The 26,575-nt window shown below is 48.2% G+C and overlaps 1 protein-coding gene across 1 annotated transcript in view; it reads right to left on the reverse strand.

The window, feature by feature from the left end:
* myo10l1 (myosin X, like 1) overlaps positions 1–24,425 on the reverse strand; it is a 33,714-nt gene extending 9,289 nt beyond the window's left edge. Inside the window, exons 1-20 of the mRNA XM_047050805.1 lie at positions 23,988–24,425; positions 14,423–14,518; positions 6,856–7,014; positions 4,829–5,016; positions 4,167–4,301; positions 3,927–4,051; positions 3,681–3,694; positions 3,452–3,536; positions 3,109–3,215; positions 2,842–2,971; positions 2,576–2,694; positions 2,299–2,445; positions 2,031–2,131; positions 1,817–1,883; positions 1,606–1,698; positions 1,424–1,492; positions 1,229–1,311; positions 991–1,099; positions 485–565; positions 150–274 (exon numbers count right to left, since the gene is read on the reverse strand). Of these exons, the coding sequence (XP_046906761.1) occupies positions 150–274; positions 485–565; positions 991–1,099; positions 1,229–1,311; positions 1,424–1,492; positions 1,606–1,698; positions 1,817–1,883; positions 2,031–2,131; positions 2,299–2,445; positions 2,576–2,694; positions 2,842–2,971; positions 3,109–3,215; positions 3,452–3,536; positions 3,681–3,694; positions 3,927–4,051; positions 4,167–4,301; positions 4,829–5,016; positions 6,856–7,014; positions 14,423–14,518; positions 23,988–24,008 (2,054 nt within the window). The 5' untranslated portion in view covers positions 24,009–24,425. The remainder of the gene's footprint in view (positions 1–149; positions 275–484; positions 566–990; positions 1,100–1,228; positions 1,312–1,423; positions 1,493–1,605; positions 1,699–1,816; positions 1,884–2,030; positions 2,132–2,298; positions 2,446–2,575; positions 2,695–2,841; positions 2,972–3,108; positions 3,216–3,451; positions 3,537–3,680; positions 3,695–3,926; positions 4,052–4,166; positions 4,302–4,828; positions 5,017–6,855; positions 7,015–14,422; positions 14,519–23,987) is intronic.
* Between the last annotated feature and the right edge of the window lie 2,150 nt (positions 24,426–26,575).

Below are 26,575 nucleotides of genomic sequence, written 5' to 3' on the forward strand. Positions count from 1 at the left end.
ACACACACACACCAAGCAACGAACACACGCCCGCACACACACACACCAAGCAACGAACACACGCCCGCACACACACACACCAAGCAACGAACACACGCCCGCACACACACACACCAAGCAACGAACACACGCCCGCACACAGAACTTACCGACAGAAGAAGTCCTTGAAGGTTCTGCGAACAGGGAAGCCTGCCCGACGGATCTTGACAGTCTCCAGCATCCCAGAATACCGCAGCTGGTTCAGAACAACTTCCGGGTCAAACTTGCTGGGATTCTACAGAGGCCAGAAAAGGAATGAGAACTGCAGTGAAATGGCAAAGGTTTGCAGTCATCGTTTGCCCCACTCAATAGGCTACGATGTAAACTTTGGAGATACAGAAGTTGTGTGTAGAGATACAATAGGACACATGAGAAACCTTTAGACACTGAAAAAAAACGAAAAGGCTCTGCAAATAATGATTTGACTTAAATGAATTCTACTAACCTTGTCCATGTTGGGTTTGATGCAGCGTATGAAAAAGGGGTTGGACACACTCAGGGTAGCCATGAGAGCGTGGAGAGAGTCCTGAGACAAAGAGACACCGGATCAGCAAACACTCTCTCATTCAGACTGTCTATCATCAGGACTCTTTGAATCCTCAAGAGAATATATTTGGGTAAATTGTGGAAAAAGAGAGAGATAGAGATAGAGATAGAGAGAGAGAGAGAGAGAGAGAGAGAGAGAGAGAGAGAGAGAGAGAGAGAGAGAGAGCAAGCAAGAGAGAGAGAGAGCAAGAGCGAGAGCGAGAGCGAGAGAGAGCATGGGAAGCTTAGAAAGATGTGTCTCGGGTGGCTGTGCGTGCTCGATTCCAGCTCGGGTCGTTTCCTGCATGTCTTTCCCTCTCTCTCCACCCTGCATTCCTGTGTAGCTCACACTGCCTCTATCGATATCCATAAATACCCAACCAAAACATCTTCAAAGAAGATAAACGTGTGTCTCCGGGCTCCTACCCTGAACTGCGAGCTGACGGTGGGCTTGCGCCTGGCCGTGCCCATCTTCAGAGTCTCCTCGTTGTTCCTGCTGCCCACCTTCTCAAACAGGTCGTAGATGAAGTCCAGCCTTGAGCGCACGTGGATGGGTGGAATATTCAAGGTTTGAATGACAGCTCAGACAATCCATATTATCTTCAGATCTAGCAAGGAAGACATTGAGTAAGCAGTCGACCCCGGGCCGATAATGGCGTCCTACCTGCTGTCCTTGAGCATGTTCAGGATGTCGTCTCTGAAGGTGTCTCGGTTCTTTTCCAGGATCCCTCGGACATCATATAGAACCTGCCAGAACGAGGGAGTTCACCATCAGATGACGTGATGTGTACACACACACAAAGACAGGCACACACAAACACACACAAACACACTCCAGCTCACAAACGAGTCCAGTCACCTCTCCAGCGTAGTGCTTGATTCCAAACTGATGGTCAGCCAGTCTGGGCTTCACGTAGTAAGGGTTTGTCTGCACAAAACAAAGTGAAAAGAGGACACAGGTTGTAAAATTCATTTTCAAATTCCTTTTTCGGGACATCCTATTCCCTGTCCTCCAAGTTGGCCCGTGTGCCGACCACTCACCGAGTGTCTGCTGTGAAGCTTCTCCAGCAGGGTGAAGTCTGTTCCCTTGGGGAAGCGGCTCTCCTCGTTAACCAGCGCCAACATGCCCAGTTTCTATGTGTGAGAGAACCATGATGGAATTACCGTCACACACATTTCCAACTCAACGTCACGTGCATAATGACCGGAATATGACACCTAGGGCTGATTAGCAAGTCAGAGGAGCTCAAACCTTCTCTATGAGATCCAGGCACTCTGCGTTATCCATCCAGTCAATAGCATCCCACTGGACGCCCTCCCTATGAGAAGGCACACACACACACAACTCAACTTATGCTGGTGTGTCTGTGTGTCACACCCTCCCTCTCTGCGCTGTCGGTGCCGGGTTCTCTCTGTCTGTGTGTGTGTTTGTGTGTGTGTGTGTTTGTGTGAGTGTGTGTGTGTACCTGTTATACTCCAGCTGCTCCAGGGAGAATATGTGCTTGTTGAAGTACTCTTGTAATTTCTCGTTGGCATAGTTGATGTTGAACTGTTCAAACCGATTCACCTGAAAGGACACACAGAAACACACAAAAGGAACAGGTGAGAGAGTTTACTCCAATTGTAATGTGTCAGAGGGTAACTTGACCCTTAAGGGAAACAATTGTGTTGTGTTGGTACATGAATAAGAATGGACATGTCTATGTGTCTTTAAGACATGTGAGGGGCCCTCACCTCAAAGTTCTCAAAGCCAAATATGTCGAGGATCCCGATGGATTTGAAGTTGTCCTTCCCTTTGATCTTCTGGTTGATCCGAAGAATGATCCAGGAGAAACACTGGGAATATAGCGCCATGGCAACAGAGTCTCGGGAATCCACAGCCTATCGGAGGAGAGATGGCAGTGTCAAGAATACGTGTCAAGCATGTGTTTGTGATTGTTTTGTTGGAGTGTGTTTGTTGTTATGAAAGCACATCTGCATGAGTGTGTGTGTGCATGCGTGTGTGTGTGACCTGTTCTATGGTCAGAGGGGAACAGATCTCCTCTCCTCGGAGGATCATGGAACGCTGAGTCAGGACTTCAGACAGCTGGAAAGAGTCCAGACCCAGCAGCTCACTGACATTACTGAGCACTGGAAGAGGGAGAGAGGGGTTACACACACACACACACACATATGCATTCATGAACCCAAACACACACTCCAACACTACAGCATACGTTCATGCGTAAACACACGCACACACAATACTCTCACCCACCTGCACACACACACACTGACCTTGCTTGGAGGTTATCTGTGCTCCTCCTGCAGTCATGAACTCCATGTTGCCCATCTGTAAGACTCCAGACAGCAGCTTGAACATGTCTCGGATCTCCTCCTCTGTGAACTCCATCACTTTCAGCGCCTCCTGCAGAGAGCAGAGAGGGAGAGAGACACAGAACGGGAGACAGGAAAGGTGGGACAATTCAATGTGAAACTTCAAGGCACATCAATTCTCCTCATGCCTGGAAAGGGAGACTAACACACACAAACACACACACTGACCATGACGCTGTTAAAGAGTTGTTTGTCATCGAGGCTCTTATCTTTGAGGCAACCTGATTGGCTGAGGTAGTGGAACGACTCAGCAGGGTCGCCCAGGAAGTACAGCTCTGATACAGGAAGTGGAAAGGAAACAACATAAGCACAAACTCACTCATTAATCCACACAATACATCCATCCATTCATCCGTCTATCTAACCACCAATCCATCCATTATCCAACCATGCATGAATCCATCTGTCTAACCATCCATCCATTATCCACCCATTCTTTATCCATTGTTCATCCATCCATCTATTCATCCATCTACCAAACCGTGTGAAACGCTGGCAGGACCCTCCTCACCCTTATGCTCCTTGACAGACCCAGCCAGCAGAGCATAGAAAATGTGATAATTCCGTTCTCCTGGGTTCTGCCTCACCACCCGGTTCTATGACACACGCAAGGACAACATCAGTCCAGTACATCTTTGTACTGTGTGGTTAAAGTTCGCTTTAAATGTATGGTAAATAAGGGTTCGCTTTCATTTGAGACATGATGTTTTCAGCACCAGCCGTGAGGGAGATGATTATACCTTTTCAAGTAAATCTGAGAGAGAAAGAGTCAAGAAAACATAGAAGAGAATCCAGCATTCCCAAGATCCCTACCCTTTAATGTGCATTCAAGGGATTCAAAACATGAGATGAGAGGAGGAGAAGAGGAGGAGAGGAAGAAGAGAGGAGGAGGAAAGGAGGAGGAGAGGAGGAGGAGGAGAGAAGAGAGACGCCTGGTGAAGGAATAGAGGAGAATGAAAGGACTGTGGAGGTATAAAAGAGGATACAGTCGATGATGCAGCCTCCCTGGATGTTCCCGCTCTCAGAGAAGTGCAGCTGGATGAACTTCCCAAAGCGACTGGAGTTGTTGTTGTACACGGTCTTGGCGTTACCAAACACCTCCATGATGGGACTGCACAGACAGAGCCACACCAGCACAGAGGTGAGCGTGTGTGCGTGTTCACACGTGAGAGCGCTCGGTGTGTTTTTGTGCATGTATGGGTATATTTTTGAGTGTGTGTGTGTACCTGCTCTGTACGATGGCCTGCTCCACACGTGTGGTCTTCTCTGAAGGGGGCGTCCCAGCAGAGTTCTGACTCATCACTGACAGGAACTGGAGCAGCAGCTTGGTACTCTCCGTCTTCCCAGCTCCTGACTCCCCACTGAGACACACACACACACAGGCACACATGTAAGCACACAAACAGGCACACACATACACACAGGCAAACATATAAGCACACACAGATGTACACAACCACACACATACAGAGGTACACACACATACAAAAGTAAGCACACACAGATACAATCACACACACACACGCACACACACACACAGACACAAGGTTACACACAATGACCTTTGGCTGATATTCTGATCTAAATGGTATCTGACTTGAGAGTGAATTGTGATTGGTTAATAGATGAGGAAGTCCAGGGTCTAAATAGGTTATCAAGTGAAGCTTCATTGAACTTGATTGGATCCCTGGTCAGGGTTCTGTCTGTCACAGACAGCTCTTCTCTAATGGGGAAGGGCTGGAAAACAACTGTCAGTTACCCCTGCAGGATCCAAGATTATCTTACCCTACATACTGTCATTCAACCATTGAGGTCACTGTTTTTAGTGGTCCCCTATTTGATCACCTATGGATCCAACCAACGCCTGTTCTTCCAAGGGGAAGCTCACCTGATAAGGACACACTGGCTGTCGTGGCGTTTCCAGATGCAGCGGTAGCACTCATTGGCTATGGCAAAGATGTGGGGCGGGAGCTCCCCCAGGTGGTGTTTGGAGTAGAGCTCCACCCTCTCAGGGTCGTACAGCCCTGGGATCTGCTTGTAGGGGTTCACTGCTGCCAGGATGCTGCCGATGTTGGTCTGGAACACACGCACACACACACACGCGCAGACACACACACATGCAGACACACACACATACACACACATGCATACACACACATTCACATTATTGAGTCACTGTCTTCACAGTGGGTGAGTTGAAACGAACAGGCTTCGTGAAAAACTGGAGGATGAGGGAAAATGGGAGCGATGAGAGGAGAGGGGGAAACCATTGTGTTGGAGATATAAGCTGACTGATGGTTTTAACTCCCTCCTTCCCTTCTCCAATTCCTATTGATCTGGATGGACTAAGGAAGGCTTGCACAAAATGGCATTAACCAATCAAATAATGTTATATATTATGGTGCTGTGTTCAGTTTGAAATGCCCTTGCTTACTGCCCTCGCCATGACAAAAAAGAAAAGATCAGGTCAGCGATCCTCCCATCATATCAAATTCTTGCAGTCTGTGCATATTGTCTCTGGGCAAGAAGACACAAACACACACACACACAAGCAGACACACACATTCCCACACACAAACCCACACACATAAACACACACATACACACACACACACACATATACACGGTCCCACACACTCCTCTCTGACACAGAAACCTGGGCCACAGAGGGGACATTCTTAGGATCAGCTTAAGGGAAATCCATGTAAGGACAATATTTCATCATCTAGATGAGGTCACACAGTGCCTCCTCTGTCCCTGGCTCCCTGTGCTCTGCAGTAAGCCTTCTGGGTTCCAGGGGTTTCCGTTTGAGTCTGTCTATCAGTCATTTGTATCTATTCTAGTGCATAGTCTAGTTAGGAAAATACTGTATAATTGTTTATTACATGTGAATTCCATTACATACTCTATACCCTTTACACAGTCTGTTATTAGCAGTTTTATTGTTACAGAAAGAGAGAGAGAGGAAAGAGAGAGAGTGTGAAAGAGAGATGACAGAGAGAGATGAATATTAGCTTTCAAAAGTTTTGGGGCTGAATGTATCCATTCAGAACATCTTTCCTTTGTAAATCTGATTGAACTTTCTGAGCGGGGCGAGTGAGTTTAAGAACTGCAGACTGGGCTTGTCCTAATCTAGGGTCAAGTCATTCTGGATGAAAGTGGAGCCTAGGGCAGCATAGGTAATGGAGTTTTCTGGGTAATGCATTCTGCTGTTACACACAGACAAAGTACTACAGCCATTCATCAAAACTCTGGTATGTGATTCACTTCGAGGACTTCTGCAAAGAGAGGACGATTTGTGTACTTGTGCACGTACATGTGTGCATTTGTCTGTGCATGTGTGGGCATGCATGTTTATGGGTGTGGGGTTTATTCTCACTATCTCTCCCTCCCATACACACACACACACATACACACACACACACATACACACACACACACATACACACACACACACATACACACACACACACATACATACACACACATAAGATGAAGGTGATAAGATTTGTGTTTGCCACTAAAAGCCTCAAGCTTTGCGATAACAAGAAGGGTAGAGGAAGAGGCTGCCTTATACGATATTGGATCAGACACACAAACAGACCCCCGACACACACACATACCTATACAGCCAGACATGACATCACCCATAACTAAGACATCAGACATCGTTAGAGTAGGTAGCCTGACGCCTCATTCTCTCTGACACAAATCGCATGTGACAGATGCCAACTCTGTCACATACCGATGATTTCAGACCAACCCCAGAAGAAACTTATGAAGCAGAGGATTGAGATGTGTACTGTGTGACTAACAGTTGCAGACACACATAGACACACAGACACACACACACATTGGCACACACACATAGGCACACAGACACACATAGAGACACGCGCGCACACACACACTCACATAGATGCTGTCCTTCTGGTAGCGCTGGTAGAGGTTGTGCATGATGGCAGCTTCGTGGAGCTCAGCCAGCTTCGACATGTCCTCCACTCCATCGATGCTGGACGGGTGCATGGCACACACTCGCTCCCGGTTCACCTCAGCCTGGGGCAGGTACAACACCTGGGGGAGGGGGATTGGGCGGGGGGCAGGCGGAGAGGAAGAAGATAGAGAGAAAAGGGAAGATGGGATACAGTGAGAGGGGGAAGTTGAGAGAGAGAAGAGGGCGGAGGAGAGGGAGACGAAAATGCAGGAAGACATTGAAGATGGATAAAGAGAGAGGAAGAAAGAAGAAAGAAAGAAAGAAAGAAAGGGAGGACAGAAGATGGATGAAGAGAGGAGGGAGGAAGAGAGAACGCGTGTTATAAAACGACACGCCTCATTTCCTGTCACTGGATGAGAAGTTTGCTTATTCGGCAGATACAGGTGTGCATGTACACAGTGCAGTGTTAGCTGCTATTGGACACTAGCAGAAAAAAGCTGCATATGTAGGCCAACAGGCTTCAGGTAGGAGATGAAGAAAGCTCATGTTGAACATGTAGAACATCAGGCCTGTACAGAGTGGAGGGGATAGTCAGCCTTTTCTGAGCGGAAGGAACGTGAGTGTGATGCAACATGACGCAAATGCCCATGAATAGAATAAGGGATTCATCTCTTTCGTTCTCGCTTTCTAGCTCTCTCTATCTCTCTTTCGCTCCCTTTCCCCTGCCCCCATCCTATGTCGTCCGTCACCATGGCAACTGGAGAGTAGGGGACAGGAGCGGAGGGAAGCCCAGTGGAGGGAGTGAGAGGGGGAGAAACGAGAGAGGAAGAGAGAGGAAGAGAGAGGAAGAGAGAGGAAGAGAGAGGAAGAGAGAGGAAGAGAGAGGAAGTGAGGGATCGGCGGGCTCTGTGAATCATTTGGTAGCACATAACAAGTGAGCATGGACGATATCTTCACAGTCCTCTAACCTACAGTACTAACTACTGCACAGAAAACACTAGAATCCCTCCGCTCAACGGTCACACCACAATCATCGTCGTGGGCGTGTTTCTCTGCCGTATGCGTAATGAGCACCTACAAACCCTTGCTCTCCGCCGGCAGATGAATGTCATGTTATTTCAAAGTAAAGGTCACCTCGATGGCTCCATTGATATGACGTGGTCTAAGAATAGAAGCTGAGCCCCTTTAGCACAGCTGGATGTTAATATGTCAGCTCAGTCTTACAGCTAGCTTCATCTCTGTGTTTGAGGTCGCACGTGTGTTTCACAGAGAGAGAAAAAGAGTGTGTGTGTGTGCGAGAGAGAGTGAATGTGTGTATGTGTGTGCGTGGGTGTGTAATTACAGCAGCTGTGGTGTGAGCCTGTGAGGCCAGGCAGAGAGGCAGGCTGTGAGGCCGGGCAGAGAGGCAGGCTGTGAGGCCAGGCAGAGAGGCAGGCTGTGAGGCCGGGCAGAGAGACAGGCTGTGAGGCCAGGCAGAGAGGCAGGCTGTGAGGCCAGGCAGAGAGGCAGGCTGTGAGGCCAGGCAGAGAGGCAGGCTGTGAGGCCGGGCAGAGAGACAGGCTGTGAGGCCAGGCAGAGAGGCAGGCTGTGAGGCCGGGCAGAGAGGCAGGCTGTGAGGCCAGGCAGGGAGGCAGGCTGTAAGGCCGGGCAGAGAGGCAGGCTGTAAGGCCGGGCAGAGAGGCAGCCTGTGAGGCCGGGCAGAGAGGCAGGCTGTGAGGCTGGGCAGAGAGGCAGGCTGTGGGTGTTGACATGTCATGTTCTTAAATGAATCTGTTTCACTCCAGTAAAGATCCCTGAGAGTATATGTAGGTGTGTGTCTGTCTGTGTGTGTGTGTGTGTGCGCAGTATGCATGTACTGCCCATGAACAGTATGTGCGCCCTCCATCACCCATCCATCTCCTCTCCTTTCTCCGTCTCTTCCACCCATTGCGTTACCTCTTTCCCCTTCCTGTCCTATTGTTTAGTCATCTTTCTCTCCAAGTTCATGTCTCCTTTTCCTTTTCCTCCTCCTCTATGCCCCTCCTCAGCCTCCACCTCAGCCTCCGCCTCAGCCTCCGCCTCAGCCTCCACCTCAGCCTCAGCCTCCACCTCAGCCTCAGCCTCCACCTCAGCCTCCCTTCTCATCCAATGTCTTCTCCTATCAGCCTGTCGTCTCTGAGACAGTGTGAGCACACTTGCGCTCCAAATCCTCCAGAACACATTACCCACCCTTGGTCTAAATCCACCCTAATTCTCTCGTCCTCTTCACAGTGATAAACCTTCCAATCAGGATCCTCAGAAGGCCTGGTTCAGACAGAGGTCACTAACAGAGGTCTTGTGGAGGTCCTCTCCGCCTCTACTTTGAATCTCTCTCTTCTCCTTATGGTGTATCCTTCATGAAGGTCACCACACACACTCTCTCTCACACTTACACAATGACACACACATTACGGTTTCTGTTGATGGAGGGTCATTATCTAAAGCGTGTGGCTGTTAACCCAGAGGGTATGTTTAAGCATCTCATCAAGACAACTGTCGGAGCAGTGCTACTTCAGAATGCTCCCTCCTTCAACTCTCTCTCTAAATCACTCCTTTTCAACCCTCCAGTCCTTATGAAATCGCTCTACATCCAGTATCTCGCTCACTCCTTTAGATCTACCCTCCTCCACTGCTTTCCCCATCCTATATCTGATTGTCTCGCCTTCCCTCTCCTCTCCCCTCCTCTCCTCTCCTCTATACTGTATCTCACTCTCTCCTCTCTCTGCTGTCGTACATCCCTCTCTCCAACAAGCAATGACAAGTATTTTTCTTTAACAAGGCATGCAAAAAGAGGCCGTCGTGCTGGAGATCTTTCCAACCTCGCTTTACTCTCTACCGAGCGTGGGAGAAAAGCCACTGTGTATGTGCGCGTTCACACGCGCGTGGTGTGTATTTGTATGTGTGTGTGTTGATGGTGGGAGAAACATGCCGGTCCGTGTAGTATGATAATTAACATGCATGTTGGTCATGCCCCACACAGCTGTGCGCTGGTCCAGAGACACACACTTCTACGAGACCACAGTCTGAGTCTCCAGCAGGACTCTGGAATCACTCTGCAGCAAAGCGCCAGCAAGTTGTTGTAAAGGGCGTCACACACACACACACGCACACACACACACATACACGTACACACAATGAGAGCAGCTCTCAGATTATATTCAAGTCCATTAGTCTAAAGCTCCTCTCTTTTCTCTCTATTCTAGCCCCCTATTTCCCCCCTCTCTCTCTCTCTCTCTCTCTCTCTCGCTCTCTCTCTCTCTCGCTCTCGCTCTCTTTCTCTATCTGTGTTCCTCTATCCTCCTCCTTCTTCTCTGAAAGTCCCTATCTTTCTCTTTGATCAAATATCACTCCCCTCCTCTCAAAACAATCCCCTTTCTCCCTCCTCTCAGATGTTTTATCCTTTTCTAACTTCCTTTGGTCCTCACTCTTCCACTCTTTCTCTCTTTCATCTAATTAACATCTTCCCCACTCTCGATCACATCTTCTTCTCACATTTCATGTTCCTCCTCCCTCACCAGCTCAATCTTAGACAAATACATTCTCTCCCTCTTTCTCCATCTCTATCTCTTGCTGTCTGGGATTCAAACACAAACACACACACACACACTTAGTTAATGGCCAGCTCTATCTAAGCTACCAGCCTGTAATTTGGGACTGAAAGCCTTTTCAATCACAAGGCAAGTGTCTCTTTACCCTTCCAACCAAATTACAGTGGAGCTAAAGATACGGCCTCTCACACACACACACACACATACACACATACACACATACACACACACATACACATAAACACAAACACACACACAACATGCTCACTCCAAAATGTCTTCTTTACCTCGCGTTCTTTCCTTCATCTGCACTAAAGCAGATATGGGGAGGGTGTCACCAGAAACTATTAAGATGCACCCCAGGTTAGAGAGAGGCAAGGAAACTGGAGAGAGAAATGTTTTCTCTAACGCCTCCCTTCTGTTCAGTTGCCCTCCGGTTGCTTTAGAGCAGATTTGGTGAGTGAATGTTGATTCAGCTTATACTAAACACACACACACACATACACAGAACAACACACACACAGAACAACACACACACACGGACCAACACACACAGCAGCAGCAAGCCACACTTTTTAAACTAGGATAGCTCATGTTTAATAATTTACGATGAGCATTGGAGGGAAAAAAAAGAGTTAGCGAGGGAAGGGGAAAGAGAGAGAGAGCAGAAAAGGGAGGGGGGGAATGAAGTGGAGCATGGTTAAGTACGTCTAATTTGTTTCTATGGTTGTAGATCCTGTTCTGGGACAAGGAGGGTGGTAGAGAGGGCCCGTAGCACTGCTGCTTGGACACACACACACACACACACACACACATGCACTGGTTTTCCTGTAAAGCTCTCTGATGTCTGAAGCCTCTTTGCATGATTCAGGAGGAGAGCCAAGGGAGACAACCTCTTCATCTGACTTCACGTGTTAAAGAGAGAGGAAGAGAGAGAGAGAGGGACAGGAGGAGAGAGTAGGGGTGAAAAGAGAGAGAGAGAGGGAACGAGAGGACAGAGAGAGAGGGAGGAAAGAGAGAGAGAGAAGAAGAGAGAGAGAGCTGTGGGCACAGTGACCTATATTCGCTCCAGAGTGGAGTGGAGGAGGAGGATATGCCGTGTTACATTCACCAGGGCTCAGAGTCTTTATCTCCAGTACCTGGCCTCTCTAGCCCCACACTCAGCCAGGAGGGGCCCCCTGCTGGGCAGGGTCAGAAGGGTGGAGGGACATGGGTGGGGGAGGTTGATTCTGTCTTAGGCAACAGACAGCATGCACCACCAACCTGGCCAATAGGCAGGCCGGCACCGAGGGCTGATTCGATTCTATCTGGCGACACAGCCAAGCAGCTGGTTCTGGCTACCAGGGTACTCCATGGCTGGCCATTGCACATCTCCATCACACACACACACACACACACACACAGAAATATACGTCAACAGGCTTACAGCAAAAGCATGTGGAATCAGCCCTCTCAACAGCTGTTGGCACCCATTATCCTCTTTATAGAGTTTGAGTACATCCACATGTTTTACAAAAGGCCCAACAGCAGAATGTACAGACCCCAGTAAACACATGAACATGGAGGCTCATGGCGTCAGGTCTGTGAACAGGCAGCGCTGCCCGCAGAGAGAGAGAGAGAGAGAGAGAGAGAGAGAGAGAGAGAGAGAGAGAGAGAGAGAGAGAGAGACACACACACTCAGAGAGAGAGAGAGAGAGAGAGAGAGAGAGAGAGAGAGAGAGAGAGAGAGAGAGAGAGAGGGTGGTTCTGGAGGGGGGAGGGGGGGGTCGACAGTTACTACAGCCCAGATCAATAGAGTGATGGAGACTGTTATGCACTAATGTGTCATTATCCTATATCCATGATCATCTCCCTCCAGCGGGCACTGAGGTGGGTGGGGGGGGAGGGAGGGAGGTGTGTTTGTGTGTGTGTGTGTGTGTGTGCGTGTGTGTGTGAGAGAGTTAATCCCGTTACGTATGTGTGATGTGCAGCAGAGTAACTAAGTCTAACCTTGTCAGACTCAGGATGGGGGAGGGGGGGCTCAGATAAGTGGGTTAGGAGAGCATTCATTCATACATACATGCTGCAGTAGTACAGTACAGTACATTTTTTGCATGTGGATGTGTGTGTATGTCGAACAAGAAGTCCCAGACGAGAGCATGCTCTCTGCTCGCGTGAGCTCTCACGACAGCTTTCACACTAGCTACTGAAATCCAGGTCACATGACTCTTCTGTCTCAGTGTAACTCATCACTAACATTACCTGTGTGTGTGTGCGTGTGTGTGTGTGTGTGTGGGGGGGGGGGGGGGGGGGGGTATGCATGTGATGACACACCAGCAGCCTATCATGTAAGCAAATTCTGGCACCGGACCATCTCCATGGTAACTGTTCTAGTAGGAATTCCCCCCACCCCCACAGCATTCTTCCTGTTTACAGATCTGGGATCAGCATTCCTTCTACTGACTCTAATCATCCCTATTGTCAAGGTACATGCACAGCTGACCTCGGGTCTGGATCACAAACCAAACTCTCCTCACTCTCACAAGGCTGCAGATAAGCTGTCTCATCCCCTGAATGGGACACAAACAGGTCCACACCTGTCCTCGAGACTAGCAGTGTGTGTGTGTGTGTATGTGTACGGGAGGGCAGGGGGGGGGGGGGGGGTTCAGATCCTTTATAACAGTGTAAGTGTGCAGCCCCCTCCCCACCCTGCGGGTTCTCTATTAACTATTCACTACCTCCAGCAGAGCTAGTGCTTAAACAGCAGGGGTTGGTGGAGGGGGGATGGTGGAAGAGGGGAAGAGAGGGAGTGATAGCGGGAGGTAAAATTCCCACAACTGATTCATCTGCAAGAAGACTCTCATCCAAAAGGTACTGTTCATACCTGCAACCTGAATTTGAATCTTAACACCAATCTAAATCTGTACTTGACTCCTTAAGGGATGGTAAAGTTAATGAGAATGCTCTGAATGTGAACTATTTGAATCTGCACCTGGGAGTGACTCTCAGAGCGAGGGCGTGCGAGAGAGCACTGAATTGGGTGCAGCAAAGACTGTTTTATTATTAGCTCCGCCTTAACTCTGCCAACTGGAGCGGACGTGTGTGTGTGCCAAACACGCCGCAACAGCCATCAGAAGACCATTACATCCACCCAGTCAGAAGCTATATTTGTGTGTGTCGGTGTGTTCAGACAAATACGGATTACACACTTGCACACGCTACTAATGAGATTGACAGCAACATTCAATACAATTTCTGCGGTTGGTGCTGGCGAGGGCTTGAGTGAGAGAGTGGATTTAGGGTGTGCGTGTGCGTGTTTGTGTTGTTTATGCGACTATCTCGATCCATCCTATGTCTACCCAGCCTTCCTCGGTCTCTCTGGCAAGAGAATGTATGTCAGAGATGAATTTACATATTTAATATGCAGGAGGAGGTGAAGAAGGAGGAGGAAAAGAGGAGGAGGAGGAGGAAGAGGAGAAGGATGAAAGTGGGACAAGAAACTGGAGCACTAGGGAGGTATAGTTGGCAGTGGTGGAGAGGACTAGGCTTCATCTACTCTAACCCTCTCTTCATCTTGAACCCTCATTTACGTCCAGCCTCTCACCTCTCACCCCTGACTCTTAACCCGTGATCCCTCAATCCCATAACCCAAACCCCTTTAACTCATAGCTTCTAACCTTAAACAAACCAGTCCCCTAAACAAAAAATCAGCTTCATGTTGAAACCCAAGCGTTGATGAGAGCTGGGTACTTTCACACAAGCCGTACCCAGTCCTAAAACAGTTGCATGACACACAGGTTGTTTTACAGACCTTTCAGTTACAATACAAACGTACCCCTCCCTATGACTAATATAGGTCATGTCATTGTGTATGAAAGGCCAGCCATTGATATTGTGCGTGTGCACATGTGTGAAATAGAGTAGGTGTGCCTGTACGTGTGTGTGTGTTTGTGTGTGTGTGTGCGTGTGTGTGCGTGAGTGAGTAGGTGTGTGTGTGTCTTACCTCTCCATAGTCTGTGGTGAGGACGAGGGTATCTCCACAGGAGCTGACGGTTGAGGGGACCAGCTGCTCCTTCTCCCTGACCCACACACGGGTCCCCTGCAACACACACACACACACACAGTTGTTGATGTGGTACAGACACACAAACTATTCACAGTGCATCTATCACTAGCGTAACACAAGTTCTAGTTTACAGTTACAAGTTTTAGCAGCGGCATAGGGAAATGGTTCATCAAGTGTGACCGTAATATGTGTTTTTCTGTGTTCAGTGATGTGTGTGTGAATGTGTGTGTTCACAGACAGACGGTGCAGATGTGCTTCAGGGGAAAAGAAGAGCGAAACAGCTGGACTACAGAGCAACAGCCCCAGAAGTGTGTAGGGTATGTGTGTGTCTGCATGAAGTGTGTGCGATTGCGTGTGTGTGGTGTGCGTGTTTGTGTCTGTGCGTGTGTGTGTGTGCGTGTGTATGTGTGTGTGTATGTGTGTGTCTGTGTGTTTGTGTACACTGAGACAGATCTAGAGGGTCAGAGGAAGTGTGTTCTGTTTGGTCGGACCTTCAGACAAAGAGCTCTTTCACACAGAGCTGGTGACCTCTGACCTCTAGACCCTAACCAGGCACTGTCAGGCAGGGCGGAGGAGGGGAGGAGGGGAAGAGATGGAATGAGTGTCACTGCAGGGTGAGGAGAGGCAAGTGGAGAGAACCTCAAATGTGAGAAGAACATCTCAAAATCATCCTGAATCTAAGGTAAGAAGATTCCACAGCCATAGAGAATAAAACTGAGTTTTGACCTTCAAACACTAAAGTGTTTAGATGATAAGGGATGAGGGCAAGGTGAGATTGGAGTGAGGAGTGGTAGGTAGGGGTGAGGAGTGGTAGGTAGGGGTGAGGAGTGGTAGGTAGGGGTGAGGTGTGGTAGGTAAAGGTGAGGAGTGGTAGGTAGGGGTGAGGAGTGGTAGGTAGGGGTGAGGTGTGGTAGGTAGGGGTGAGGTGTGATAGGTAGGGATGAGGAGTGGTAGGTAGGGGTGAGGAGTGGTAGGTAGGGGTGAGGTGTGGTAGGTAGGGGTGAGGTGTGGTAGGTAGGGGTGAGGAGTGGTAGGTAGGGGTGAGGAGTGGTAGGTAAAGGTGCGGAGGTAAGGAATGGATGGTGCGGAGGAGGAGGCAGACCAGCACCATATGCAAGACCAGATGTTTGCATCTGAAAGACAGAGAAAGAGGGGTGGAGAAAGAGGAGAAGAGGGGTGGAGAAAGAGGAGAAGAATTGTTTTAGCAACAGATGGCTCACACCCCCAGGCAACCCCTTACAGCCACTTAACACACACACACACACTGTGCAGACAAAGGAAGCCAGCATTGCTTCAGTCTAGTTAACCAGGCATAAACTACACACAACACACACGTACACACACACAGAACACACACACTCAGATGTCCCAGCTGAGTGAATCAGGATAGAGCTAGAGGTTGAACAATGCTTAAATGACTCCTGTAAAAAGAGCCCTTAGCACCATCAGTCCTGCCAAATATACAGTCTCACACTCCTACACACACACACACACTACACGGTGAGCAACTATACGTTACGGTATACGGTAATTTTGGGGAAGTATTTGGTTCTAATGTCTGTATAGAGGTCACATTCTGTTAGGAAGTGGAGCTCTGTCTCCACTTCTCCCTGTGAGCAGACAGAGCACAGACAGAGCACAGACAGAGCACAGACAGAGCACAGACAGAGCACAGATAGAGCCTCAGCCTCTCAGCCTCTCCTCTCTGGGCAGCCATGTCTGCCTGTGACGGCCTGGCTCTATGGCCAGTCTGTGCTCAATGAGTCTGTATTTAGTTAATGTCTTCCTTATTTTGGGTTCAGACACAGTGATCAGGTATTCTGCCATTGTGTACTGTCTTTTCAGATTCAAATAGCATTCTAATTTATTTTGTTTTAGTGTAGCTTCTTTCCAATAAACAATGTATTTTTCTTTTTGCTGTTTTGCTATTTGTTTTGGACTAATGATGAGTCTGCTGTCTTGAGGCTCTGTGGGGTTTGGTGAGCAGAGCCTCTGGACTAGCTGGATGAGGGGACTCTTATCTGGCTTCATCTTTTGGCATAGAAGGACTTTGTGGTGGAAGGTATTTTCATCATTTTGGCTAAGGTAAAGGTAGAATTTAGTTGCTCTTTTTTGTATTTTGATGAGTAGAAGATACACTCCTAATTCAGCTCTGCAGACATTGTTTGGGGTTTTGCGTTGAACTCTTAATATGTTTTTACAGAATTCTGTATGCAAGCTTTCTATGGGGAGTTTGTCCCACTTGGCCAATTCTTGGTTTGTTGGTGGGCCCCAGATTTCACAGCCATATATCGCAATGGGTTCTATAATGGATCCTATCATTTTAAGCCAGATTTTGAATGGGATGTCAATTTGAACATGTCTTTGGATGGCGTAAAAAGCCCTTGGTGCCTTGTCTCTCAGGTCATCTGCAGCTTTTTGGAAGTGGCCTGTGGTGCTGATGTTTAGACCAAGGTAAGTATAATTTTTGGTGTATTCTAATTGGTTAGTTCCCAGGAGGAATCGATATTTGGGATCCTGATTGACTGTTAGGGCCCAATCTGTGCAGCAGGTCTAGATGTTACTGTAGTCCCTCCTGGGTTGGGAACAGAAGCACAAGGTCGTCTGCAAAGAGGAGGCATTTGACCTCTGTGTCTCTCTCTCTCTCTCTCTCGCTCTCTCTCTCTCTCTCTCTCTCTCTCTCTCTCTCTCTCTCTCTCTCTCTCTCTCTCTCTCTCTCTCTCTCTCTCTCTCTCTCTCTCTCTCTCTCTCTCTCTCTAAGGCCCTACATCTCTTTGGCAGATTCCAACACACACAGCCATCACCATGACAATACACTGACCTCTTGACCTTCCTGTTTTTCCTGACCTTCCTATTCAGTACTTCCTGTTTTACTTAAACAATGACCCTTGAACCAATTTATGACTGAACGCCTCACCCCTAACCCCTAGTCTGACCTTTGCCACAAAGCATGCATACACTATCACTCACCCAATCCTCACCCCCAAAATCTCCCTTAGTTGTCTATGTCCCCCTCCCTCTCTCTCCTGCTCTGCCTCCTCCCACATCTCTCTCCTCTCTTTGTCTGTCCCTCCTCTATTTCTTTCTCTATCTCCTGTCCTCTCTCTATCTCTCTTTCTGTCCTCTCTCGATAAATGGCTCTCCAGCTGAAGATCGATCTGCTGTGTCTGAGAAATGCATTCTCTTGGGAGGGGGGGGGGTTGTAAATCACCTGCCAGCTTTAAAACCCTCTTGCTCCTTCCAGACTCCGCCATCCTCTCTCACTCCTCCCCCTGTCTGTTACCAGTCCAGACAGATAGGGTCGGCTGTGCATGACAACATGACCCCCCCCACTCCCCCCCCGCCCCACACACAAACACGTTCAGCAGGTCTTGTGAGGAGTGATTGACACTCACCTCACACCTGGCCCTCCCTTCCACTTTATCTTCTATCTCTCTATATCCCTGCAGCATCTCCCTCTTGTATCCATCAACACGACACACTCACACATCCCCACTCAAACACATACTCATGCACACACATACACTCACACACACTCAATGGCTCTCTCACACACACATTCACTCACAAACATGTATACTTGCACACACACACACACACACGTCGAGCCAAACTGGACAGCCAACACTCTTTACTCTCCATTCATTTTCAAACAACCTCAATCACCATGTTACCCCTGACCCCTGACCTCCCCTAAACCCGGCCAGGATGCTAGCGCTACCTGGACAACCTGGACTCAAATTGCAGACAGTGAACAACCAGTGATTAGGTAGGCCCCTAACATCTGCCTCTCCACACACACACAGACACACACGCAAACAAACCCGACCCTGTGCACTTGGCTCAGAGCAGGGAACGGCAATATGTGTGCTAGACGTAAAAGATAAGGGTCATGTTTCCACTCAGGCGATCACATAGACGCCCGTGCCCTTTGAGTGGGGCACTGCCCAGCAGACAGCCTCTGATGTAGGACCCCTCCCTCTCAGGACCCCTCATGCTACAGCAAACACTCACAAAGCAGGCCTAAACATGTGATCAACTTCTCGCCACACACGCACACACACTTAGCACCAGAAAAGACACTCACAGTCGACCCCTGCATACATGCAATTTAACCAGACACACACACACATGCACACACACACTCGCTGAGTCAAGGAGAGCTGGTTCAGTCAGAGGCTAGGACTAGTAGTGTCTTACATGATGAAGTTCCTGCATTAAGTCACGTCAGGGTGACATTCAGCTCTGACTGAGAATACCATTGATGACACAAACTACTAACACACACAAACATGACATATCCGTGTCCTGACTGCAGGTCAACTCTTCAGTGTACCCTCCCTGAGACAGCAATGACGGGAAGAGAGAGGAGGAACAAGAGCGCTGAAGAAGATGAGCGATAGAGAACGAAAGATATAGGGATGAGGAATGATGGGGGGAGGAAAGAAGACAATGATGTCATCATACCATCACAGAAGCACTTGCAGATCTGACAGGCTTTCAGGGAGAGAGAGAGAGAGAGAGAGAGAGAGAGAGAGAGAGAGAGAGAGAGAGAGAGAGAGAGAGAAAAGAAAGAGAGAGAGAGAGAGAGCTAGAGTAGAGATTGGGGGTCTGGGTCGAGGTGCGACGGCGGGAGGAAAACGTGAGAATCATGGATGAAGGAATGATGACAGAAACAGCTGATCAGACAGAAGGTAATGGTGGACCAGAGTTAGCGTACAGACAGGAAACAGAGAAAACCAGGAAGGGGGAGGGGGGGGGGGGGGCTGGACTCCAGAGACAGGGGAGTCAAGGGTGAACAAGCCACGTGTGTGTATGTGTGTATGTGTGTGTGTGTGTCTGTGTGTGTAGTAGGGAGGGAGGGGGTTGGGATTTACAACCTCCCTTAACGCCCCAACAGTCCCATTACATCTATTGAGTAGAACCACCTCAATAGACCTCCAGGTCTCCCTCTTTCCTCTTCCTCTGGTTTCCCGGAATTCCTTCTTCGCCTTTTGCAACTTATTCCTCCCTCAACTTATATCTCCCTCTCTTTTACTGTCCATCGCTCCATCAGCTGTACCTGTGAGAGGAGGTCAGATGGGGGGGGGGGGGGGAAGCATGTGTTTCTTGGGGGAAGGGCGGTGTAACTGATGGGCAGAGTTTCACACTATAACCCTCCTCCATTAGCCGGGGTCAGACAGACACTCAGGAGGTCAACAGCCCCATCTGAAATATGTCTGTTGCCACTGCAGTCACATTTGCCTTGCGTTCTTTTTGGGATAGGGCTGTTCAAGCGTTGATTATGAGAGCACTGGCCTTTTAACAGGTCCCTCATGACATTATATTCACCTTAGCTCGTACGTTTTTCTAGACCACGGCGCTGTGCCATGTAATGATTGTCTGTGAGAGTAACATGGCAGTCACCAGTAACCGGCACAGTGGCGAGAGACGTTGTTGGCTACAGACCACCCCCCCACTCCACCTCCCCCACCCCCCCTGCCCCACCTGTCAGATGGAGGAGGGGTCAGACTGTGTCAACATTGTCCATTAGAGGTGATAATACTAACAGCAAGATGATGCTCTTAGCAGATTATGGTGTTGGGCAGGAGAACACTGGTGATTGTGTGTGTATCTGTGTGTGTGTGTTTGTGTGTGTGTGTGTGTGTTCAATATCAGAAAGGTCATTGTGTGTGTGTTTTTTGGCTCGGAATGGTCACGGTGTGTTTCTGTGAGTCACCTGTGCTATGGTCACATCTGTCTGTGAAAGGGACTAGGGTTAGTCTTGTAGGTGTAAAACACCTGGCAGTATGGACACACACTCACGTGCACATGCACAAATACACACATGCTGACTCTAATCCTCTCAGAGGTCAATCATGAACAGTTGGCTAATTATCACATTCTCTCTCATCTTGGATTAAACTACAGTCACACCCCTCGTCCCAGCAACAAGACTCCACGGCAATGCCATGGAAACAGGGTGCCATGGAAACAGCCTCTTTGTGCTTAACCCCTCATCCCCTGGCTTGAGTGTTGATGGTGGGAGTTGATGGGTTAAGAGAGAGGGATTCTGGGAAATGAAGTTCTGACTGCTAGAGAGAGGGTGTATTGGTGTTTTGTAAAGTGGTATATAGCATCCCCTAAGGAAGAAGGAATGAACTTCTTAGGAATAAGGATGTGAAATGACTGTAATGGTATTCATACACAGAGAACTGCTCCCACGCATCAGAGAGAGAGATAGAGAGAGAGAGAGAGAGAGAGAGAGAGAGAGAGAGAGAGAGAGAGAGAGAGAGAGAGAGAGAGATAGAGGGAGGGGGGGCGAAAGAGAGCTGGAGAGGCACCAAGAATAGGAACAGTGGGATTGTAAGGGGTTGGAGGAGAGAAGGATGAAGAGAGAGAGAACAGATAGAGGAAAGATGGCAAGGGAATAGAGGACAGAGGGAGGGAGAGATTGAGCAAAGGGATAGAGGAGAGAGAGAGAGATAGAGAGAGAGAGAGAGAGAGAGAGAGAGAGAGAGAGAGAGAGAGAGAGAGAGAGAGAGAGAGAGAGAGAGAGAGAGAGAGAGAGCTGATGCAGCTTCTGAGCAGAACAAATGTGTTTGGTTCTACTGAAAATAGGTCACACATCTCCAGTGACTGCTCTCTCTCTGCTCAACCAGCAGCCTACACTACATGCTATAGGCCACATCCTACATACTATACACTGCCTGCCATAGGCCACATTCTACACTATACTCTACACACTGCACACTTTAAACTACATGATATAGGCCATGTAAGCAGCACACCGCAGAAGTGGCTTATCGTGACATTAAATCTCATTTGAATTAATTAAAATCCCGAAGTGGAGAGGTCAAAAGTGATAGGGGGATTCATCTGACATGGGTTAGAGTTAGATACAAAATAAGAGTGATGACAGAAGGATGGAGAGCAGAGAGAGAGAAAGTCATGGAGGAGAGAGATACAGACAGCACAGCAAGATAGATGAGGATTGAATGGACATCAGAGAGAGAGAGAGAGAGAGAGAGAGAGAGAGAGAGAGAGAGATAGACACAGAGAGACAGAGAGAGACAGAGAGACAGAGAGAGAGAGAGAGCGAGAGCGAGAGAGGGAGAGAAGGGGGGAAGAAGAGAATGGAGGGAGGAAGAGATGGAAGGATGGCGAAAGTAAGCGTGAACAAAATAGAGAGAAAATGCTGACACAGTAGCAGATGACCTAGAAGGATCCATGTTCAAAGCTGTTACAGTACATGCATATTCACACCTGTCTGTGCCTGAGTCACACCTGCCACTGTAAGACTACCAGAAAGAGAGACAGAGAGACAGAGAGAGAGAGAGAGAGAGGAGAGAGAGAGAGAGAGAGAGAGAGAGAGAGAGAGTGAGTGGGGGACGTAAAGAGAAACAGAAACATATTTGAAAAATATTTAGAAAGAAGGAACATATGGATATATGAGAGAGGGGTGGGGAAAGAAAGAACCTGAATGAATGAGTGTCGAAGAGCTGGGGGTCTGTCGGTCCATGACTCATAACTGTCATGGTAATAATTTACCGCCCACTTCATTCTAATTACTCCTCTCTCTCATACAGTTGGTTCTCGGCCTGAGAGGAGTGGTTTTCCTCCTCTCTCTCCTCTCTCTTTCTCTTTCTCTTTCTCTCGCCTGGGGGTTGAAAAAGGGTGTGGGGGGGGGGGTCGCTGAGGTCTCTGGATCAATGAGGTGGGATCAATACCTCAAAGAGGCAGAGAGCCTAAGGGAATTACCTTACAGGAATAGGGTCCAATACACTGGAGACGGATATCTGTACTAGCTCTGACCAGAATCCTCTCTGTGTGTGCTGTCACAATCCTGACTTTGCTGCCATGGTATCCCAGAGGTACCATGTGTCTTTCCTATGACACACACACACACATGGACTCATGTACATGCAGGTGTTCGCTGCAGCTGTCAGATTGTACCCGTCATGACACAACACATCACACCTCCGTATCCCATTCCAACAACAAAAAAAGGTAGACCCGGACAAATGGGTTTTCTGGGTCCTAGTGTTAGCCAGAACACAGACAGTAAGGGAAAGGCGTGCACACACACACACACACACACACCCTAGTGAAAAAGACAACCTGCGATATGACATCGGGGTCCAGGCCTTGCCGCACACACACTGACATCACTGAGTGTTTGTGTGTTTATGAAGAAGGACCAAAACTGTATTGCAAGTTACTCTCCCAAGATGATGGATGGAGTAAGGGAGGGAGAAAGGAGAAGAAAATGGCGAAAGGCGGCTTTGAGAGGGCAACACTTTTACTACTGTATCCTTCAGTGGTGAATGGAGACGAGAAACCTTGTATCCTACTATAGTTAGCAGGCCGACACCAGGGGACCACAACAACACAATATTTTTGAATAATTTGTGGGATTTATCTCAGACCAGTTAACGGGAAGACCCACGGTCAGTCTAGAACGATGACTGCATGTGAGCGGTGAGAGAGAGCAGTAAATTTGCCTATTGATTTTTAAAGAGACGGTAACAACGCGATTTCAACACCGAAATACAATAACACCTCTCTCGTCTGCTGTCTCCCCCTCTCTGAATTTGCCATGATGGTATTGGCAAGCAACGTTAAAGTGCCGGGACGTCGTAAATGCCCCATAAATCATTCAGTAAGGGACACGAGCGAGAGGGTGTGATGATGCATTCAATTGATAACAACCATTGCGGTACCCTTGATTTTATCTCACCTGCTGCCCCCTTTCCATGGAGGGGCGCTCAAAACAAGCCTCATCATGCACCCCATCCCATTCTGTTCTTCCTCAGCTCTCCCTCCCTCAAACCTCGCCATCATATTACCAACCCCTTCTACACCCGTCCTCAGAGCCAATAAAGACCGTCCAATGGCGAAGAAGACCGGCTAGGGTTTACCTCTCGGTCTCACTATTCTATAACCTGCGCTGTATAGCAGAAACAAACCGAGGGCTTTCCCCCTCACCAGATGGGATTAATCCGAGTTGTTATGAGCCAAAGCCTTAAACTCCGATAGCCCCCGTTAGCCAATTACTCTTCCCCGAGTGTGAATAAATAGAGAGGGCAGTTTAAACTACACGGGTAGAGGCTTCAATGCATGACCATTAAATCTGGAAGCCCATGTTGATATTAATGTCGGTGGGCCCACAGCCTACCTGAGACATGGTGACAGATTTTTGTCACATCCACAACTAAATATCGATATGCTATCATGGTGCAATTAAATGCTATCGGTGCTAAAACCGTTTTCTATTAGACTACTTTTCACAAGGCAAAATATGCTTCTTTAAGCGAGTGTTTTCGGCATGCCAGGCATACCAATAACACCTACCAAAAAGGTGTAATTAAAATTACAGACGTGCAGAGAATTCAAAATGATTTGGTTTGAACACACGAACAGTACAGCATAAACATAAACATCAACAGCCTAGAAATATGTGGTAGCCTAATCCTGTTTTACCGTCCAGCCCTAGCCGGTGACACACATTTATCTGGCTTACCTCCGTGAAAAACGCCTCCATCCTCCCTTTTCCTACCGAGCGCGCGTGCAGTCCGCAAATGGGCCGACGCTCACTCGGTACACCGGTTGGCTAAATCACTACAATCACCGGGTCTACGTGTTTCTTGAAATGGGACAGAGGTGATAGCACCGTCCGTTGATGTGTTCCATTCACCAGCCCCTGTCTTTCTAACCGTATAGGCTGCTGCACAGCAAGAGGGAGAGGTTACGCACACTCTTTCCGTTTGTGTGTCCGTGTGATGGGCTATACCACAAGTTAAATTCCACGCCACGCAGCTTGTACGTAGCCTAAAAAACGGTAATTCCCTCGATTGCTGCAGGTACCAGTTCGACATTCAGTTCACCCGTACCGCAGCGCCGGGCATGTGTATAGACGTGTGTGGTGGTGGTGCTGTGTGCGTGTGTGCGTGTGTGCGTGTGTGTGTGGGTGTGTGTGCGACTAGCGGTCCATGCAGGGGCTGAATGAGCTTGTCTACACAGAGATGGTGAGGCGGTGGGGCGGCGGGGCGGCGCCATACACTGTGAAGAAGCCTCCCTATAGTTTTTCTCTCTCTCCTTATCCCTCTCTCCTCCAGTCTCTCTCTCTCTCTTTCTAATTTACACACAGAGACTGAAAAAAGAGATCAGTGTCAAATTCCTCTGATAAATGTAGTAAGCAGAGGAAATAAACAGGCATACAAGATAGGCAGACAGACAATGAGAAAGACATTCTTGTGAAACTCAAAACTCAACAAGCATTGACCAGAACCTGCTTTAGAATAGATATTGACAAAGGGGTTCCCATAAGCTATCAAGCATACTTTAGAAACAAGCATTATAAACAGCCACACATTAATACAGTTGTTTGTTTCGAGCTAAGAGGTCAGGTAACCCAACCCCTCATTTGTGGTTAAAGACATCATATTAGGTGAAGAAGAGACTGACATTGCTCTGGTTTCAGATCAGATGAAAGAGTGTCATCCCATCTGTCCTCCTTAGTGCCACCCCCTCCACCCCCCATCTCTGTCATCTGTCACACCCAGCCCCCCCCCCCATACCACCATCACCCTCCTCGAGTTACGTAAGAAAATGTTTGATGTCAAATTTTGACAGAGGTGTCCATAATGGCTTGGTAAAGTAGGCTAATTGCTGCGCTAACGCAGCTAATGAATGTGTTTTCAACAATTGAAACAAAACATGAGCTCAAAAGATCCGGATGGTTCACCAAAGCAACACATATGCTACCAGCCAAGTTTTACAGGGAGAAATCAGAATCAAGTTACACACTTCAGGGCATCATTACTGTAACCATCTTCACCTCATGTTGATCCAGTCAGTCTCAGTTGTCAAATTACAGTCTAAACAATTACACTGATTGAACCTGAACAGATGGAGTCTACAGATTCCGTTTTTTTCCTTGCAGTAAGAAATATGGAAATCATTGTCTTCAATTTATTCCTGCATATGCAATAAGTATTGTGCCTGGGCAGAATTCCTAACAATACAGACAGGAGCATCCCCTTTGACACACATTCACACTGAAATGTGCATACACACTGGGCATCATGACATCATGATGTCTAAATTAGCTAAGTGGGTGGAGCTGTCACCATATCATCCTAAATCCCCTTTAAGATCAACTGACTGCTTCATTTCAGTGCATGACGACATACACTTACTTAATATTTCTGTGTGATCATTCCTAAAAAGCCCCCTCTTGTCGCTCTGGGGCCTTGGTAGGAAGATGATAGGGCTGATATACACACACACACACACACAAACACACACAAACACACTCAAGCACAAAGGATCAGAGACTTGACAACTCCCCCTCAAAAGAAACTGGAAAGGGCCACAAGACGGTGAAGCACTGATGCCCAACAATATAGTTCCAGTAGCCTTCTGCTATCTGGGATTCAGTTAAAATATCCAGAAAACACAAACAGAACTCTGTAACTCAGACCTCCCTCTCCAGGTTCATTTGGAATATTCATGAGCGTACATAAAACAGATTTTAATGGATCCAAATACACCAGCTGGTAGCAGTGTGACTTGGTGTGTGTGGTTCTTCTCTCCAGATGCCCAGAACGAGAGGCCAGGTGCTGCAGTCTGTAGCCCAGCAGGGTGAGGCCTCTCTAGGGCAAGGCATTGTGTTGCTCAGCCAGTCCCCTTGGAGCCCTGGAGGAAAATAGGGGCCTCTCTCCTGTGCGAGTGTTTCTCTGTTCTCCATCTTCATCACGCAGACAGCTCGACAACTCCACCCTCCACCGGGACCCCCTTTTGTGCTGGAAACAATATACCAGCACAGACACGTGCACACCCACAGGCACACACGCGCACACACACACAGGCACATGCACACAAACATAAACAAACTGTTGTTGGATGGTCGTTAGTCTAGAGGTTGAGCAGATATATGACTGTAGGCAGCCATCAGAACAGAGTTTATCAAGGAAATAGAAATGTAGTTGGATGGTGTCCTGATGTCCTTGGCCTATTTTAAAAGATTAAACGATTCAGTGTGAATAAAACAATACATATTGTCTACCTTACACTACCTTAATAGTAACTCGACAAGTACAGTCTGTA

The sequence above is a fragment of the Hypomesus transpacificus genome, chromosome 3 (assembly GCF_021917145.1).
Source record: "Hypomesus transpacificus isolate Combined female chromosome 3, fHypTra1, whole genome shotgun sequence".
NCBI classification, from domain to species: domain Eukaryota; kingdom Metazoa; phylum Chordata; class Actinopteri; order Osmeriformes; family Osmeridae; genus Hypomesus; species Hypomesus transpacificus.